Genomic DNA, 19,214 nt, shown 5'->3' with positions numbered 1-19,214 from the left:
CGGTCCTCCCGCTACCCCTTTTTTCACAATGATACGCGCCAGTGGGCGAACCTCACACATAGTCATACGGGGTTAATTGTCAGGTTACAACTCAACTTATCCTGGCTTAACAGTAAGTATATTATCAGGCAAGAGCTGTCTGCACACATTGTACCCATGTAGGGATTCGAACACGATTGTTTGGTGTGATGAGTAAACGCTTTAACCACTACACTATCCTGTCATTCCTTTCTATAATGACGAAACACTGGATCATCAACTATATCACAATCTCATTAAAATCAGACCTCAGTTCTCGCTACCGCTAAACAAAGATCTGAGGACATCCCATTAGGGGTCACGTCAGAACGACCTTTCATCCGACCAATCAGAGCATCGCTTACCAGATCATGAAAGTGACAGTCGGAATGTGATTTCTAATCATGCAACCTCGAAAACTTTAACTCTGAATGATAGTTACGGGTTTAATGATTGAATCCATACAATCTAGACCATCTATTAGCCATTGCAGAATGTTCTTTTGTTTAGGTTTCAAATTAGTAATCGAGAATATGTCAAAATATGTTTCGAAGCGTAGTCGCCATTTTGAAATTAGTGCCGTAAGGCACGAGAAAACTGCCTTCTGATTGGTCGGTCATAGTTTCCGCAATGTCGGTCTGACGTGGCCCGTAATGGGATGTCCTCAGATCTTTGTTTAGCTGTGTGAATCCAATTCGGGTGTCCCCCGCCGTGGTATTGCTGGAATATTGCTAAAAGCAGCGTGACACCGAACTCACTCACTCATACTAACATAGAAAAAACATTATCTTTTCATAACTATTTTCTCTAATAACGCTTCAATAATTCCATATTTAAAGCGACAAATTAAAGTTTGTGTCAAACAGGGAAACCCAGTTTTCGGACGAAATCGCTACGCAGTAACAATGATTCGTTTATCCGGACAATTCGTTTATCCAGACTATTTCACATGGAACCAAACCGCTCGGATTTAGGGCGTGTCTCTGTCAGTTCGTCTCGTTGCTGGAGTGTATAATTAACATCAAAATGCATATCCGAGAGTATAGGTTTAATAAATAGTACGTATACAATACACGTACAGTCACGAATGTTAAATGCATGATTCATCAGTGAAAAAAGGGTATTTTTTCCAAAACAACGTCTTGTACTGCAGAGCGTTGTCGTCAGTGAGTGACGGACACCGCCTTGCCTCTGGTGAAACATTGTCACTTCAGTATATACAATGCCACTCGACGGAATCATCAATCCTTCTGAAGTAGACGTAGAACGTCAAGGAGAGTTAAAATATACTCTTCAAAAAAGAAACGTGACATAGATGTACGCCTGTAAAAAACGTGCAGCACAGGATCCTGCATTTAGGCATGCAGGCCCCCCTGCTGAATGGGTATAAAAATCCACATCAACGACTGTTCATACAGTCCTTATAACGGCAGTAGAGGCGGGGATAGAATGCCAAGACTGAATGCAGCTCAGCGGAACAACGCCATTGGGAGATTACATGCTGGAGCAACTCAGCAAGAAGTGGCCAGGCACTTTGGCGTATCCAGACAGACAGTCTCCGCACTGTGGACCCGATACAACAACACCAACAGAGTTGACGACAGACCAAGGTCAGGAAGACCAAGGGTGACAACCCAAGCACAAGATCGATACATCCGGCTGGACACCTCCGAGACCGCACTACCACAGCCACGTCTACAACCACACAGATCCCTGGGGTACACAGAATATCAGATCAAACGGTACGCAACAGACTGAGGGAGGATGGACTTTTTGCACGAAGACCTGTTCGACGTCATGTATTGACCCCACGTCATCTGGCGGACCGTCTGTTTTGGTGCCAACAGAGGGTTAGATGGGCACGTGCAAGTTGGAGAAATGTACAGTAACTGTTTACTGACGAGTCCCGTTTCCTACTCACACGTGCTGATGGGCGCGCACGTGTCTACAGACGTCGGGGTGAACGTTACGCCCCCAACTGTGTGCAGCAGGTTGTCCCATTTGGCGGCGGGAGTGTCATGTGATGGGCCGGAATTCATCACGGTGGTAGGACGACTCTCGTGCATGTGGCAGGTGTATTGACAGGTGTGCGTTACAGAGACTTGATCCTACAGCCTTACGTTCTTCCTCACGTCAACGTTCATGGCGGACATTTCCAGAAGGACAACGCTCGACCGCATATTGCACGTGTTTGTCGGGACCTCTTACAGCACAACAACATCCAGACATTACCTTGGCCAGCCTGGTCACCAGATTTGTCGCCGATTGAGCATCTTTTGGACGAGTTGGATCGACGCGTTCGCAGAAGGAATCCACCGCCCCAAACACTTCCGGCGCTTCTTGATGCACTTCAGCATGAATGGCAGCACATCCAACAGCATGTTATTGACAACTTGATTGCATCTATGGGTCGTTGGTGTCAAGCGGTGATTGATGCACGTGGTGGGCACGACCGATACTGACATTTTCTGTACACCTGTGACATTAACTGTATCGTGTACGTGTGTCTGTCCAGGTGACACGATTAATGTTTTCAACATTGTGTACATTGATCTTCAAACAGTGTTTCAATTATGTTTGTGTCCTATTTTGAAACAATCGCATTATATTACATTTTGAAAGTCAGTGTCAAGTTTCTTTTTTTGAAGAGTATATAACGAGGTATTGAGTTTGTACTTTTAATAACAGTCGTGTTTATTTACCCTCCCATTGAGAGGTCCGCCTGTCATAAATGTTCAGGGAACTTTGTCAATCCGGAGACCCTATATTCCGGACAATTACTGATGAAGTATTTATTCTAATAACGTGGTGCATAACATAAAACTCGTTAATCTGGAATAGTTTAATCCTGGGCAATGTCTTGATACTCCCTAATTACAAGATCGCCGTGATTCTGCATTCAGTGAAATCTTGTTGTTGCAGACACCGTTATTCTGGAAAACTCTTCTTTCCGAAAATTGTTGCTGGGAGGTCAGGTGAAATGCACGTCGCGTGCATGTACGTGTGTGTGTCCGTGTGCGTGTGCACGCGTGTGTATTGCTTCTTGTACTGTTCCGCATCACTGTCGGTTTTATAGTGCTAGCCCACTGAGATACCATACCGCAGTTTAACATGGATATCCAACTTTTCACTCTGAGCCGGCCAGTCCTTTTTTATCCCCTTATGTCGTGAGTCGGGCAGAGAGGAAGGGAAACAACAAGAAGCCGTGTTTAACTCTTTTGGTATGACGCGGACGGGATCGAACCACCGCCTTTCCTCAAACGGACAGACTCCCTTTCCACTATACCTCTACCCGTGAAGATCCAGGGTAGAACAGGTCTTCAGCAACCCATGCTTGCCGTAAATGGCGACTATGCTTGCTGTAAGAGGCGACTAATGGGGTCGGGTGGTCAGGCTTGCTGACCTGGTCGATGCATGTCATCGTATCCCAATTGCGTGGTTCGATGCTCATGATATTAATCACTGGACTGGTTGGTCCAGACTCGATTATTTACAGACCGCCGTCATATAGCTGGAATACTAGTATTGTTGAGTGCGGCGTTAAACAACAAACCAAGCACTATACCACAGTGACTGATTATTACAAAGGGACATCGTAACGGAACCACGATGCCTGTATCCGGGTATTTATGGATACAATGTGGTTAAATATAGAACGCTGACAATAGAAGGCACCCTTGGGCGTGTAAGAATCTGTACTTGACAAAGAAAGTTTTATCCCAAATATTTATTTAATTTGAGCTTGTGTGTGATTATGACGCGGGTGTTGAGACGGCAACATCCTGTTCCCGATTAAAGCTGATGGTTTTTGCAGTCTGAGCCACGTATATTCGGCAAATGCATGGCACATCAATGGTTACTCACTTTTACCGAGACAAAATTATATTATGTTCTTGTAATCGGTCCTCATGACAACAATACATACCAATTATAAAATTCCATAAAATTTCAGCCAGACAACCGCATTGCAGAGTTACCAGACCAGATATAATGTTGCCAGTCCAGATTTGTCTAGGCTAACGAACAAAAGGGTAAACATAATAATAGTACTGTTTAATGTACGTTCTCAGAAAATAACAATAAACTGGTGGATTGTCACCTTAACCCCCGACCATCGGACGTGCAACTTTTCAAAACTAAACATCCGTCAGCAAAATTGACCGTCTCGGGCTGTCGGGTAGGCGGGTATTTTAAACACTGTTATTACCTGAGAATTGGAATCTCAGACTGATACAATTTTTTTAATGTTAAGATTTTTATGGAAACCTCAGCTCTGCCCCACGAATCTGGGGTGGTCGGGTAGCCTAGTGGTCAAAGCGTTCGCTCGTCACACCGCAGACCTGGGTTTGATTTCCGACATGGGTACAATGTGTCAAGCCCATTTCTGGTGTCCCCCGCCGTGATATTGCTTGAATATTGCTAAAAGCGGCTTTAAATCATACTCATTCAGTCCACAAAGCGATCTTAAAGCTATGAATGTCCTAAGCCTGTGTTATGGTATGTTAATTACGATCGTCTTAGTGCTTGCGACCGCTTTGTGGAACGGCTATGTTTGCTATACAAAATAGAAACCCTCACGTTACACCCTCTCATCATTTTAATTATCCTAAATGAAAGTTGTGTTTAACGCCGCTTTTAACTATTCCAGTTATATCGCGGCGTGTCAGCTTAATGTGGGAGGACAGCCCGAAGTGATGCAGGTCTCAAACGTTTACCACTTCGGTGAAACCCATGAGCACGGGTATGGTGCTGACAAACCTAGAAACATAATCGGGGATTCGAACCCACAATCATAGGTTTCTGGCGTGTCCAGGGAACGCAACTCTGCACGGCGAATCGCGGCGCCTTAGACGACCGGCCTCCCGTGCCCCCTATGTATAGTCTAGTTTCGTTAATCCGGTATGGTTGGTTGCATATGATTATGTCAGATTAACAGAGTATGTCGGATAAGCGAAATTATGTATTATCGACGTTTGTGATAAAAAATCGGACATATTCCTGATAGAAAAGAACCACACGTGTACCTTGTAATGAAATCATTAAAAACGAAATATTCCTATCGTTATGTTATTTATTCATTCGTTCCTTAATTCATGATTAATAACATTGCAAAATTAAATAATTTTCATATTTTTACGCTACAATACTGACATTGCTCGTGAATTCATCCCATCAACAACGCGTGTGTATACATGCACATGCAAGTGCAACTATCTTGACGACTTATTACATGTCTTGCTATTGTATACACATCATCTACTGGTTACTTGGTAAAATAGTCTTTCAGTGTTTTCTGTTTCTCAGTCTTGGCCGCCGTGATGTTGCTGAAACATTGCTGAAAGCGGCGTAAACTCACTCACTCTCATTCTTGGATGACACTTTTCTCAAAGATGCCTGCATTTTCGCAATAACGTCCAAGTCCGTAACACAAAACACATCCAAGTGGTTTTCAACAAAACATGCAATTTGAGCGAGATGGGCCTTGATGGTTGCTGGTGGTGGGATATCTGGCTCCTCACTGTCGTCAACTTCATCTTCTGTGTCATCGTCAGGCTCCCCGCGAACGATGGTGTCGAAAGTCATATCTTCCTCGTGTGGGATGTCGTCATCGGCTGTCAATGCCGCGTTGCCGTCGCCGGTGTCCGACAACGAAACGGCTGTCCATTTCGACGATGCCTTAAAAATGTCCGATAGTGTTGATCTGCCGATCTCCACGCCGAATTTCTAAAGTGCAAATGTGATGATTTCATTCTGAGTGATATTCAGTTTACTCTGCTGAAACAGACAAATCTCTTTCTTGATTTGCGGGGGGATTTCTGCTCGTGCACGCTTTCTCGGTGGTGTACTGCTGAAAGACATTTTGACGAATGGTACAAGGCACGTCGACCATGTTTTTTATACCTGTTCGTATTTTTAACTGGCTTCATGCACATTTATCTGGCTTCCATTTGTAGACTAGCTTTTCCTGTTGTTTTATTTTTAAGGCTTAATTGTTAATTGTTAAGTTTATCTCTGCAGCCATTGCAACTTGGAGTCAGAAGCCGACTCGTGTCGCGTCAAATCACGGGGCGTTCGTGATCAATGCGCAACTCGTGTTATTCCGGTACAAGCCGAATAGCGACTCGTGCCCCTCTCGTGGCCATATATTTTCCCATATATCATATATATTTTAGATGCAATTTAAAGCTGTTCGGGACATGCGGAATTATACAGTATGTTTGAACACATTTAACTGTGTCTTGGGTATATTTTTAGATGCAAGACATATGTAAAATCAAAAATTATTCCTGAGAGATTCTTTGACGAAGAACTTCTGATTGGTTTGTCGTATTTTCGCACGTAACATTCATCGATGGGGTACGAGAGGCTTCTTGCAGGTTACGGAAAGGGACGAGTGGGGACGCATGAGGGGTCCGAGTCTTCTTGCAGGTTACGGAAAGGGGCGAGTGGGGACGAATGAGGGGTCCGAGTCTTCTTGCAGGTTACGGAAAGGGGCGAGTGGGGACGAATGAGGGGTCCGAGTCTTCTTGCAGGTTACGGAAAGGGGCCAGGGGGGACGCATGAGGGGTCCGAGTTTTCTTGCAGGTTACGGAAAGGGGCGAGTGGGGACGCATGAGGGGTCCGAGTCTTCTTGCAGGTTACGGAAAGGGGCGAGTGGGGACGAATGAACACGGGGCTGTGGAATCACGGTCAGGCGAATCGCAGATTAAGGTGATCACTGTGTCGGATTAACGAGGCTGTTAATGAGTGATTTCAGCAATTTCTTGCAAAATCGGATTGTCGGAGTCGGAGTGCGAGACTGTCGGATTAACGGGTCTAAACAGCGATGATGTAATCGGTTCCCTTCATTAGTGTCGGATGAAGCCGATTGTCGGATTTACGGTGTCGGATTAACGAGACTTGACTTGTAGTTGATTACGATGTAGATTTATGCGGTCCACCTGGTGAAAATCTTATCGACGCGATAATCCATCATTGATACTCCGCTTGTCCCGAACTCCAGATAACTCGATATATTTTCAAAGCGCTCGCTGCGCTACAACTGTCGAAGTTTTCTTTGAAATATAGGTGAGGTGAGGTGAGGTGAAGCAGGTGAAATGGGTTTTGACGTCGCGTCCAAGATTATAGCACTTACATATATAGCGACGTGCATGAACGCTGCTTGTACTAGTCCGGACTGATGCCGATCTATAGAGCTAGCCCACAAAGATACCATGCCGCAGTTTAACATGAATACCCCACTCAGACACAGCATACTGACTCCGAGCCGACCACTCCTTGTTTTAGCCCCTTAATACCGAGCGCCGGACTGGGTAACTACAAGTACCATCTTTTAACGTCTTTTGGTATGACACGGCCGGGAATCAAACCCCGGAATTCCGCTCTCCTGGCGGACGCTCTACCACTAGACCACGGAGGCGGTATTAATGTATAGTGGTTACGAAAGTCGTAGCGCTACGGCCGCTTTATAAAACGAGGCCCTGGGACGATGTGGTTCATTGTGGTATAAGTTTATTGCAAGCCGTCGTTTCAAGGACTGATTTCAGTTTGAGACGTACAAAATACTAAACTGGTCAAAATAATTTCGCCAAGAGCCATTAAAATGTACATTTATAAGCACAAAACTAAAGTTGAAATATAACAGCTGTGTATGTTTATTTTGCTCTGCTTCTTGTAGGTGATTGACGTATGGATGTTTAAAACGTCGTGGCGGTATTACCCACTACTGATCCAAAAAAAGCCAATTTTGAAATTGCGTACCTTGTAATGAAATCATTAAAAACGAAATATTCATATCGTTATGTTTTTTATTCATTCGTTTCTTAATTTGTGATTAATAATATTGCAAAAATACAAATAATTTTCACATTTTTACGCTACAACACAGACACTGCTCGTGATTTCATCCCATCAACAACGCGTGTATATACATGCACATGCAAGTGCTACTGTCTTGACGACTTATTTCATGTCTTCATACATCATCTACTGGTTACGTGGTAAAATAGTCTTAAAGCGTTTTCTGTTTCTCAGTCTTGGTCGCCGTGATATTTCTGGAATATTGCTGAAAGCTAAAGTTGAAATATAACATCTGTGTATGTTTATTTTGCTCTGCTACGTGTAGGTGATTGACGTGTGGATGTTTAAAATGTTCACTACTGAACCAAAAAACGTCAACTTTGAAATTGCCCATCTGACCCCAACCTTGCTTCAAGATCGTTGGCTGTCAACACATCTACCTGTCATATTTCACTACCGGTTGTAATGTGTCCCCAATTACTATTACTAGAAACCAATATCTCTTACAATTATTGAATTTTCAAGTTATATGCGAGTATTCCCTATTATTTTAAAGAGTATATTTGAAATGAGGTGATTCGGGCCAATAAGAAATGGTGTTCTTGTGGCTTAACAAAGAAATTATTTATAACCAGTAAGTGATCTAACAACACGTTAGCCGTGCCCCAAACGTCACATCCCAGAGCCACCGCAGATTTGGGTGCAGCGGCTGTGACGTCAAAGAAGGTCGTTGCGCTCTGTCGTAATTTAAAAAAAAAAATAAAAAAAAATTAGTTAGTTTAGATGATTGATTTGGTTTTTGCAGAAGACTGGTTTGTCTGAAATAGTTGTTTGAATGGGGTTATTATTAGCTTTGTACTTACTACATTAACGTTTTAACTTACTTGGGTTACGTGGGGACTTGTTCACGTAACGCGTTTGGGTGACAAGCAGGGATGCGGGGATAGGTGTAGTGCAGGGATGCGTAGGTGACGTGCTTAGGTAATGTGCTTAAACAACGTGTGCTCAGATGACGTGCTTTAATGTTATGACTAGATGGTGATGTGCTGATCTGACGTGTTTGGCTGACATGCTTAAAATGTGTGTGGATGTGACATGCTTATGCGGTGTGCTAAGGTGACGTACATAGACGTTGTGCTTAGGCGACATGCTTCGACGGAGTGCTTATATGACTCACTTAGGCGATGTGCTTAGGTGACGCACTTAGTATGCTTATGTGTCGCTTGGTGTGCATGGGTTACGTGCTAAGACAGTGTGCGGAGGTGACGACCATAAACAGTGTGCTTAGGTGACGTGCTTAGGTACACGAAATGTGCCCAGATGACGTGCTTTGATGTATGATTAGATGGCGTGCTTATGTGGTGTGTGGATCTGACGTGCTTAGTTGACGTGCTTAAATGGTGTGAGGAGGTGCACACGCTTTTGCGATGTACGGAGGTGACGTACTTAGACGGAGTGCTTATGTGACGCACTTAGGCAATCTGCTGAGGTGACGCACTTAGTGTGCTCAGGTGACGCGCCTAAACGACGTGCTTAGATTACGCAATTAGACGGTGTGCTTATGTGACACACTTAGGCAATGTGCTCAGATGACTCACTTAGGCGATGTGCTTTGGTGACGTGATTAGACAGTGTGCTTAGGTGACGCACTTCGACGGTGTGTTTAGGTGACATGCTCACAGGGTGTGTTGAGGTGACGAGCGGAAGTGACGAAGTGAGGTGCAGGTGACGGGCTGAAGTGACGAAGTGAGGTGCAGGTGACGGGCTGAAGTGACGAAGTGAGGTGCAGGTGACGAACTGAAGTGACGAAGTGAGGTGCAGGTGACGAGCTGAGGTGACGTAGTTAAGTGCAGGTGACGAGCTGAAGTGACGAAGTGAGATGCAGGTGACGAGCTGAAGTGACGTAGTAAGGTGCAGGTGACGAGTTGAAGTGATGTCGACGTGCTTAAATGGTGTGAGGATGTGCACACGCTTTTGCGATGTACTGAGGTGACGTACTTAGACGGAGTGCTTATGTGACGCACTTAGGCAATCTGCTGAGGTGACGCACTTCGTGTCCTCAGGTGACGCGCCTAAACGACGTGCTTAGATTACGCAATTAGACGGTGTGCTTATGTGACACACTTAGGCAATGTGCTCAGATGACTCACTTAGGCGATGTGCTTTGGTGACGTGATTAGACAGTGTGCTTAGGTGACGCACTTCGACGGTGTGTTTAGGTGACATGCTCACAGGGTGTGTTGAGGTGACGAGCTGAAGTGACGTAGTAAGGTGCAGGTGACGAGCTGAAGTGATGTATTTAGGTGCAGGTGACGAGCTGAAGTGACGTAGCGAGGTGCAGGTGACGAGCTTAAGTATTTTTATGTATTTAGGTGCTGGTGACGAGCTGAAGTGACGTAGTTAGGTGCAGGTGACGAGCTGAAGTGACGTTGTTAGGTGCAGGTGACGAGCTGAAGTGACGTAGTTAGGTGCAGGTGACAAACTGAAGTGACGAATTGAGGTGCAGGTGACGAGCGGAAGTGACGAAGTGAGGTGCAGGTGACGGGCTGAAGTGACGAAGTGAGGTGCAGGTGACGGGCTGAAGTGACGAAGTGAGGTGCAGGTGACGAACTGAAGTGACGAAGTGAGGTGCAGGTGACGAGCTGAGGTGACGTAGTTAAGTGCAGGTGACGAGCTGAAATGACGTAGTTAGGTGCAGGTGACGAGTTGAAGTGATGTATTTAGGTGCAGGTGACGAGCTGAAGTGACGAAGTGAGATGCAGGTGACGAGCTGAAGTGACGTAGTAAGGTGCAGGTGACGAGTTGAAGTGATGTACTTAGGTGCATTTTAGGTGAAGTACGTAGGTGACCTGACTCAGCGTGTCGGTACGTCAGTGGCGCGAGACATATATCTGCAGGGAGTTGTATGAGAACAATACTGCTGGAAATGTAGAAGGGAACTCTTAGTTTTAGACACAGTGACACATGAGGGCCATGTGCCAGCGTATTCTCTGGAGACAAATCTACCCCAAATCCACCGTGAACTCATTATAACGAGTCTTCATTCACGTTCAAGCCGCGCACTTGATATTTACAATTTACCCGAATAGTGTTTTATTTAAGAAACGGCGTAATTAATGACTCCATCATTGTGTGGTTAGAGCGCATCTGTTATCCCGTCTGACCAGACGTTTGTACATATACGCACCACGGGGGCGAACTTTTGACAGCAAGCTAACCTCTTTCCCCAGAATAGCTCACCCCCCCCCCCCCCTGCGTTTCGGGCTAGTGAATGACTTTCTTAAACACGACTCTTCCTAGTTGACGACAGAAAAAATCTCTCCCTTGACAAACAAGTTACTGACTTTCTGAGGAATCTCTTCAATTTTATTGCATGGGCGGCATATCAAACTTTTCGTTATTCTGTTCATGAAAGCGTATCCTTGCGTGGGCTGTACTTTACAATTAAATCGATAAAAAGGGTATCCGGTGGAGTTATTGTTCAGGGCCTGCAATGTGAAGAAAGATATTTCAGTGTTTATTGTTTATCCCCGGATCTGTTTAATAAATCAGGACATTCTAAGCACACCTATGTGAAGTCATGCGATGGGTATAAATTATGGAATGGATCCGGGAGTTGAATTGTCATAAATATAATTACACTTCAACTTGTCAGAAGTTGTATATGATACTTCAGACAATACGGACATATTGTTAGAGGATACTGTTTACGTCACAACTAGTCATAACATGACGCAGTGCATAAAAACATGCTTCTTGGTACATGCTTAATTACAGGAAATATGCTGTAAGTATTTTAGAATGGGGAAAATATTACTTTTGTTGAATAAGTCGTTTTGTTAAACAAAACGTTATGATAAAACAACCTCATGTACAATTACAGTCTTTTAAGAATGATTAAACTGAATTTGGGTATATTCGTAATTTATTTGGGTTAAGTATTGTTGCATATTTGAAAAAATGCACATTTCATGTAAGGTATTATTAGTTACTGTATTATTAAAAGATAAAGCCGCTCTCTTAAGCTAAAACGCCTAGCAATGTAAACAACTGAACAAACCGATACTATTTTCTTGTACTCGGGGCTGTGGGGTTGCTCAGTGGATAAAGCGTTCGCTCGTCACGCCGAAGACCCGGATTTGATTCTCCACATGGGTACAATGTTTGAAGCCCATTTCGTTTCCCCCCACCGTGATATTGGTGGAATATTGCTAATAACGGCGTAAAATATTATCCACCGCTCCTGCGGTACTGGTATATAGTCAGTTATACCACGTTATTCAAAGTTTTACAGCGACGTGATCTCTGCTACAAAAGCCAGCTTAGCAATGTCATAATTTCCATAACACTGTTTGCAAAGCGTGAAAAGCATCACTAAATACATCTTCATCCCTATAAGACGAAAACAGGCTACTTAACACATGCCATAATTTTCAAGGATCGGTCTTTGGGGGGATTATGACCCCCAACAAAAAGATACATAGCTCTATAGGATTACATGGTGTTATTACAGTAAGTTCCCGATCTAAATATTCTCATCTATAAACACATCTGCAAGACAGATGACAAACGTGACTTTACTCGTGACGAGACGAATGCTACATTCTTACTGCCGTTACTTAACTATAACTGTGTCAATATAGAAATTTGTTAAAGAGGCAACAATGACACTGTTTCGTTGACGTATAACACCTTTGAAAATAAAGTGGCGACACGAGCAGCTATAATTGTTGAACCACTTGTTGGACTACTTTATCTATTGCCCGACCAGTGCTCATCTTTAACAGTTGGTGTCTCTTCGGCTATTTTCGGAAATAAATGGGCTAATCCTATGTTTGATATTGTAGACGTCTAACACGCGCCAGCGAATATCACTACCATATCAGGAGGCCCGAGGTTGTCGGTATCCGAAGTTGATAAGATATACCTCCATCTTTTTGGCTTCCGTTCGGACATTCCCGCCTGTTTCCGAAGATGCTAAGATACAAGGGGCTGCGTGTATGAGAAAGGGGAGCGGTACAAACACTGGCGATTATTTGTGGTGATACTACGGATTAAGTTTTTGGAATTTGCATTTTTTGTGTTTTATTAACAGGGGAGAAAAAACATAAAACGAGTCGATTTTCAGATACAGTTACACCTAAATTTGGGGTTTCGAAACACCGGTGTAGTTAACGCCTTAAATGTGACTTACTAATTAATCAATTAATTAATTAATTAAACTTTTAAATTATGGATGGATGCAATCTTGATTAAATACGAAAACTAAACATTTAAACAAATACCAAATATCAATATGTTTGTTAAACAGCCTACAACTCTGGTAGCCACAGGTGGGTATTTTTTTTCATATTATAAATGCCAATTCAGGGATATGATTTATTATTAAAATGATATCACCAGGCACGTCACGATATGTCTCCTCCAACCCCCCCCCCCCCCCCCACCCCCCCCACCCCCCTCCCCCAATCTCACTAGCCAATCGCCGCGGTGATGTTCAAGCCGTCAGTCAGTTGGATCGCTGATTTGTCACCAGGAGGCGCACGTGACGTCACATCATGAACGCGAGTCCAATCAGCTGTCAGATTTGACAAACAGAATCCTCTACAGCGGTGACGTTACAAAAAACAAGCCGGGGAACTATATACCTTGTGGGCGTTCCATGTCTGTTATAGGTATAAATACACCGTTATCTCTCACCCAGATCAGAATTCACAGGAATATACGAGAGTTCACGTATAACTGTACTTTAGGTGAATTTGTGTCGCTGAAGTTTTATTTCATCATGGCATTTCGAATTGTACTCGCTTGCTTAATCGTGGCCATGGCAACCGCTTCTACATCAGTGGGTAGTTGTGTGGTTAAAGGCAACCCCGACTTCAGACCAGATCCCGATGACTGTTCGATCTTCTATGTGTGCACCAATGAGATCCTGTACAAGTTCAACTGTGCAGACAGCGTGTTCGACCCCGACACCAATACATGCGTCGGCCAGGGATCCATCTACGACAAATGTAAGTACTATGTATTAAACTCGATATTCAGAGGGTGGCGGGGTAGCCAAGTGGTTAAATAGTTCTCTATCAAGCGGAATGCCCGAGTTCGATGCCCTATGTGGTGTTAAGCTGGTGTCCCCCCCCTTGATATTGGTGGGATATTATTAAAAGCGGCGTAAAACCACACTCACTCACTATAATCAGAGGATTTGATAAATTTACAAAGCATCGATTCTATCTTCCTGTGCTGAGATATATGGGCAGTTAGGAAGGCCTGCGGTTGAAGCGTTAACTCGTCACGTCGAAGGGATCTAGTCATGATGTGGGTACCCAGGTTAAAGTTCGCTCCTGGTACCATCCGTGATCTTACTGAAATATTGCTAAAAGCGATGTTAAACCATCCGCGATCTTACTGAAATATTTCTTAAAAGCGATGTTAAACCATCCGCGATCTCACTGAAATATTGCTAAAAGCGATGTTAAACCATCCGCGATCTCACTGAAATATTGCTAAAAGCGATGTTAAACCATCCGCGATCTTACTGAAATATTGCTAAAAGCGATGTTAAACCATCCGCGATCTCACTGAAATATTGCTAAAAGCGATGTTAAAGCATCCACGATCTCACTGAAATATTGCTAAAAGCTATGTTAGACCTTGCTTATGCACAGGAATTGAACCGTGGCTGAAACATCACTAACGTTAAATTTGATTTCACTTACTGGCCTTCTTGAAATATAATAGATTTTTTTCGATGCAGTTAGTGAAAAGACGAGAGTGTAATCTACTTCCTTTCCTAGACATTGCATTTAAATACAATTTGTATCTTGAATGTAAATACAGGTTAGTTTAGAAAATCTACCAATAATCATGTACAAAAACTGAGCGACCGACAACTTCTTCTCAAAGCCAAGACACTAATGCTCTTTGTAATTTAAAGCTCAGCGAAGGTGATATAAAAATCAGAACAAAACTGACATAAAACATCTTCGCCCAAGCGGCCAGTATATTGCAAGTGCTTTATACTTAATACGAAATATGACAGCAGGCCCAAAAACAAATGTGCTACAACGCACAGCTGACGCTGCACGGCAATAATTTGTTTAAATGTTCTTGTCAGCAAACCGCGAAATGCTTTAAAAGTTTAAGTCTTGTGTTATGCAACGTCAATCCTCGTCGTCGTCGCTGTTGCATGTCAGCGTTATTTCGACAACGTCTTAGCTGAGAATAAAGTCGAGGCGGCGTAGTTGTGTACACTGTCAGTCGTCCCTGTCGCCGAGGTGCGACCCCGCCGAGAGTCGTTGTACATGACAATGACATATTTCAGGTCACAGCAGTTAAGCAGGACTTGCCCCGGGACGAATAAGATCGGAAAAGTTAGGTCGTAGAGCAAACTACTTAAAATAATATATGTAGTTAAAAATAAATAATTCTTGTGACGTCACTCTCTTTTTCTCACCGTGTATTATTTCATCCAAATACCTGAAACCCCCTCTATCAACATGAACTGTTCCATTGTGAACGATTGGTTCACCACGTGCCTCATGTTTTTATACCCACGACAACTCGACTTGCACGTGCAACCGCCTCTTTCATTTCGACATAGGTGTAGTTGGTTGTGTCACGCGTGGGCTGGTCGTCAGTGTTGAACTTTCTTTTTGAGATTGGTATTATAGGATTGTATGATATTTTATAGACGCCCTATTTTATGTAACTTTTTTATAAATATATTATTTGAAATGATAGAACTGTGTCTTTTTTCATGCCACCCCCTCATCTCACCCTCCCCTACAATAAATGACCAGTCCTTTAATGGACAGAACTAAAACGGATTTCGCATAATTGTAGCACTTTCTTTGACAGACAATATGATCATGAATTTACATCCCAATACAGTGAAATAACCCGCTAGTCCATGTTATTTCGGGAACCCAGTTACCCTGGAAACCTAACTAATCTGTAACCTTGATAATCCGGAAACCCCGTTAGTCCGGATTGAATGCCAGTCAGGAAACCTTGTTTATCCAGAAACCCCGACATTCCGGACACTTTGTTAATCCGGGAACCCGGCAATCCGGATTCCATGTCATTCCGGAAGCCTTGATAGTACGGAAGCCCCGTTAGTCCGAATTACATGTCAGTCCAGAAAGCTTGTTAATCCGGAAATCCTGTAATCCGGAATAGCCCCTTTTTTATGAATCCAAATTAGAACGGAAACATCATTTGAAAGTAAAACCCGCTGGGCGATTGCTTCATATATGGAGGCACATGTGCCTGTAAGATTAACACTCACCCCATCGGGTAATTAAAAAAATATGAAATATTTGATTACAAATTATGAATATTCTTCGCCAGGTACCAAGAAGGACACCCGAGCAGAGACGGTCATCTGTCTTCCAGAGTCCCGTGCCTTGATCCCCCACCCCACCAACTGTGCCCAGTACTACAACTGCTCTGCTCCGACAAGGTTCAGGTGGCCAGAACATCTGAGCGAGTGCCCCTACCCCCAGTTTTTCAACGTCATCACTAAGCGGTGCGAGCACTACACCATGGTGAAGTGTGGTGAGAGAGTCGAAGCCATCAGTCAATGTGAGTATACCATTAACCATGCCATTCAATCCGGAAAGGGGGGCACGGGTGGCCCAGTCGTCTAAGGCGCCGCGATTCGCTGTTCAGAGTTCAGATTGTGGGTTCGAATCCTTGTTCGCCCCGATTATGTTTTTAGGTTTGTCAGCACCAAACCCGTGCTCGTGGGTTTCACAAAAGTGGTCTGAGACCTGCATCACCTCGGGCTTTCCTCCCACATTAAGCTGACACGCCGTGATATAACTGGAATACTGTCAAAAGCGGCGTTAAACCCAACTCACTCACTCACTCACTCACTCACTCACTCACTCACTCACTCACTCACTCACTCACTCACCCACCCACCCACCCACCCACCCACCCACCCACCCACTCACTCACTCATACCGGAAAGCAACCCATGCTTGACGTAAAAGGCGACCATGCTTGGCGACTAACGGGATCGGGTGGTCAGGCTCGCTGGCTTGGTTGATGCGTGTCATCGTATCCCAATTGCGTGGTTCGATGCTCATGATGTCAATCACTGGATTGTCTGGTCCAGACTCGACTATTTACAGACCGCCGTCATATAGCTGGAATAGTGCGGCATTAAACAAACAAACAGACATAGCGGACCTCTTTAATAGAGATTGAGAGTGAGCGAAATAAGGATACTTAAGCCTTTGTCGGCAATAACAAATATGTCCCTGCGCACTGTACATATTCACGTATGGATAAGGAGAACTGGTTTACGCAACTCTCCCCAGCGTGGGAAAGCTTACAACTGAGTTGGTCTTACCAGGTGCTTCCCTGTACATGGTTCCGAGGCGGCGGGGTAGTCTAGTGGTAAAAGCGATCACTCGTCAAGCCAAAGGCCCGGCTTCGATTCCCACATGGGTACAATGTGCGGAATAAGACCTAAGCTGTATATATTTCTAATCTGCCTTGTCCGAGCGTGTCTTCGACAGGAGACACCTGTAGCTGTAAAATAACTTGAACTTAATACCTCTCTAACAGGTAGTGGGGACGGGTGGTTAGACGCCAAATGCGCCGCATTTTGCAGGGTTGCGTCGCTTAAGCGTGCCAGAAACCTATGATCGAATCCAGGTTCGCCCTGATAATGTTTCTAAGTTTGTCAGCACCATACCCGTGCTCGTGGGTTTTACCAAAGTGGTAAACGTGTAAGACCTAAGGGGATTTCCTCTCATGTCAAGCAGGGGCGGTCGGGTAGCATAGTGGTTAAAGCATTCGTTCGTCACGCCGAAGACCCGGGTTCGATTCTCGACATGGGTACAATGTGTGAAGCCCATTTCTGGTGTCCCCCGCCGTAATATTGCTGGAATATTGCTAAAAGCGGCGTAAAAACATACTCACTCACTCTCATGTCAAGCTGACACGACATGATATAACTGAAAGACTGTTCAAAGCGGTATCAAAACACTCACTCACTCATTCACTCTCTCTTTCTGACAGGCGACTACCGTGCGAACCAGTGCCTGAGTGCTCACTGTATCCCCTGCATGGTGCGCTACCCAAGTTGCAAGGGTCTTCCCGACGGCTTGAACCACTGGGTGGGTAGGGAAGACTCACCCTACTTCGTCGTGTGTGAGGGTGGACGGATGGTGTATTCGGGTTTATGCAACCAGGAGAGCGGACCACAGTTCTTCGATCAAGCCAAGAGGATGTGCGTTGAGCGAACTGCTTGAAGAAATGAAGATCAAAAACTTTCTCAATTTGTTGCACTTGGTACTGTTTCTGAACTTCCTGTTTCATGATTGGTCATTCCTTATTTGGCAGTGAGACTCACCTCGGGGTCACGTGATGATGGACTTTTGTGCCGCTGTCCGGAATTTCCTTTACACATTCCCGGACTTCTTCAGCATATTCTATAACTGGTTGTGGCGATTTAGAAATCCAAATTTAGACATTCAAGTTTCTTTCATGTGTTCAAGGAATCAAATTTAAATGCGCGTCCTAAATAGGATTTCTAGAGTCTTTGTGATTTTACGTGAATAAATAATTAAGTCATTACCATGAAAACCGTCTGTTGCCTAAATTATATGGGAGTTTGTGAACAATATTGTGTTCTGTATGGTACCAAGCTTGTATTAAACACTTGAAGTATTGACCTGCCCGTCATTGAATGTGTACACACTAACTCTGTAAGTCCCATTGCAGCCGGTATAAACTCCCGGTTTATTTATTTCTGAATCCTTGTAATTATGATCAATGTGTTGTTTTTGTGTGTTGTGTTAACAGTGTTGTGTAATTTGATTGTAAATCTAAACTCAATTCCCCAGCGGATTCGGGTTTTATTCTCGCTTAGAATATCCGTTAATATGAGTTCAGTGTAAATTGAATATTGTATGTTGTAAATATGCTTGATTGAATAAATATTTCTACCAATTATTTCTTTTCTCGGTGTCTATTAACCAATCACATTCTATCTTGTAGTGTCAGGAAGGGGGTGGAGTTTCGGGTACACTGTGCAAAATATCTTCTTTTCCTACTGTGATATGTTACTCAAATCGAGTTACCCACCCACACATTCATTCACCAATAAACCCACTCATTTGTTCAACCACTCAATAATACCAAATACCACCAACCTACCCAATCAATCACTCACTCACTTAACCAACCAACCACTCAACCATACCACCAACCTATCCACCCACCCACTCAGTCAACCAACCAACCACTCAACAATAACACCCAACCACCCACTCACTCACCCATCCACCCACCCACTCACTTATTCAACCACTCAATCATACCAAATACCCCCACCCACCCAATCACTCACTCACTCACTCACTTAACCAACCACTCAA

The 19,214-nt window shown here is 44.0% G+C and overlaps 1 protein-coding gene across 1 annotated transcript; it reads left to right on the top strand.

Moving 5' to 3' along the window:
- Nucleotides 1-13,509: 13,509 nt before the first annotated feature.
- On the top strand, nucleotides 13,510-18,776 carry LOC139446136 (uncharacterized). The gene is made up of 3 exons (XM_071227435.1): nucleotides 13,510-13,832; nucleotides 16,171-16,404; nucleotides 17,854-18,776. Exons 1-3 carry the CDS (start codon nucleotides 13,604-13,606, stop codon nucleotides 18,084-18,086), a joined length of 696 nt encoding a protein of 231 aa, XP_071083536.1. The 5' UTR covers nucleotides 13,510-13,603; the 3' UTR covers nucleotides 18,087-18,776.
- The last annotated feature ends 438 nt before the right edge of the window (nucleotides 18,777-19,214 follow it).

This window comes from Haliotis cracherodii, unplaced genomic scaffold (assembly GCF_022045235.1).
Source record: "Haliotis cracherodii isolate W230 unplaced genomic scaffold, xgHalCrac1.p SCAF_6, whole genome shotgun sequence".
Lineage (NCBI taxonomy): Eukaryota > Metazoa > Mollusca > Gastropoda > Lepetellida > Haliotidae > Haliotis > Haliotis cracherodii.
The sequence above is the reverse complement of the archived record's forward strand: the minus strand, read 5'-3'. Positions and strand labels throughout refer to the sequence as shown.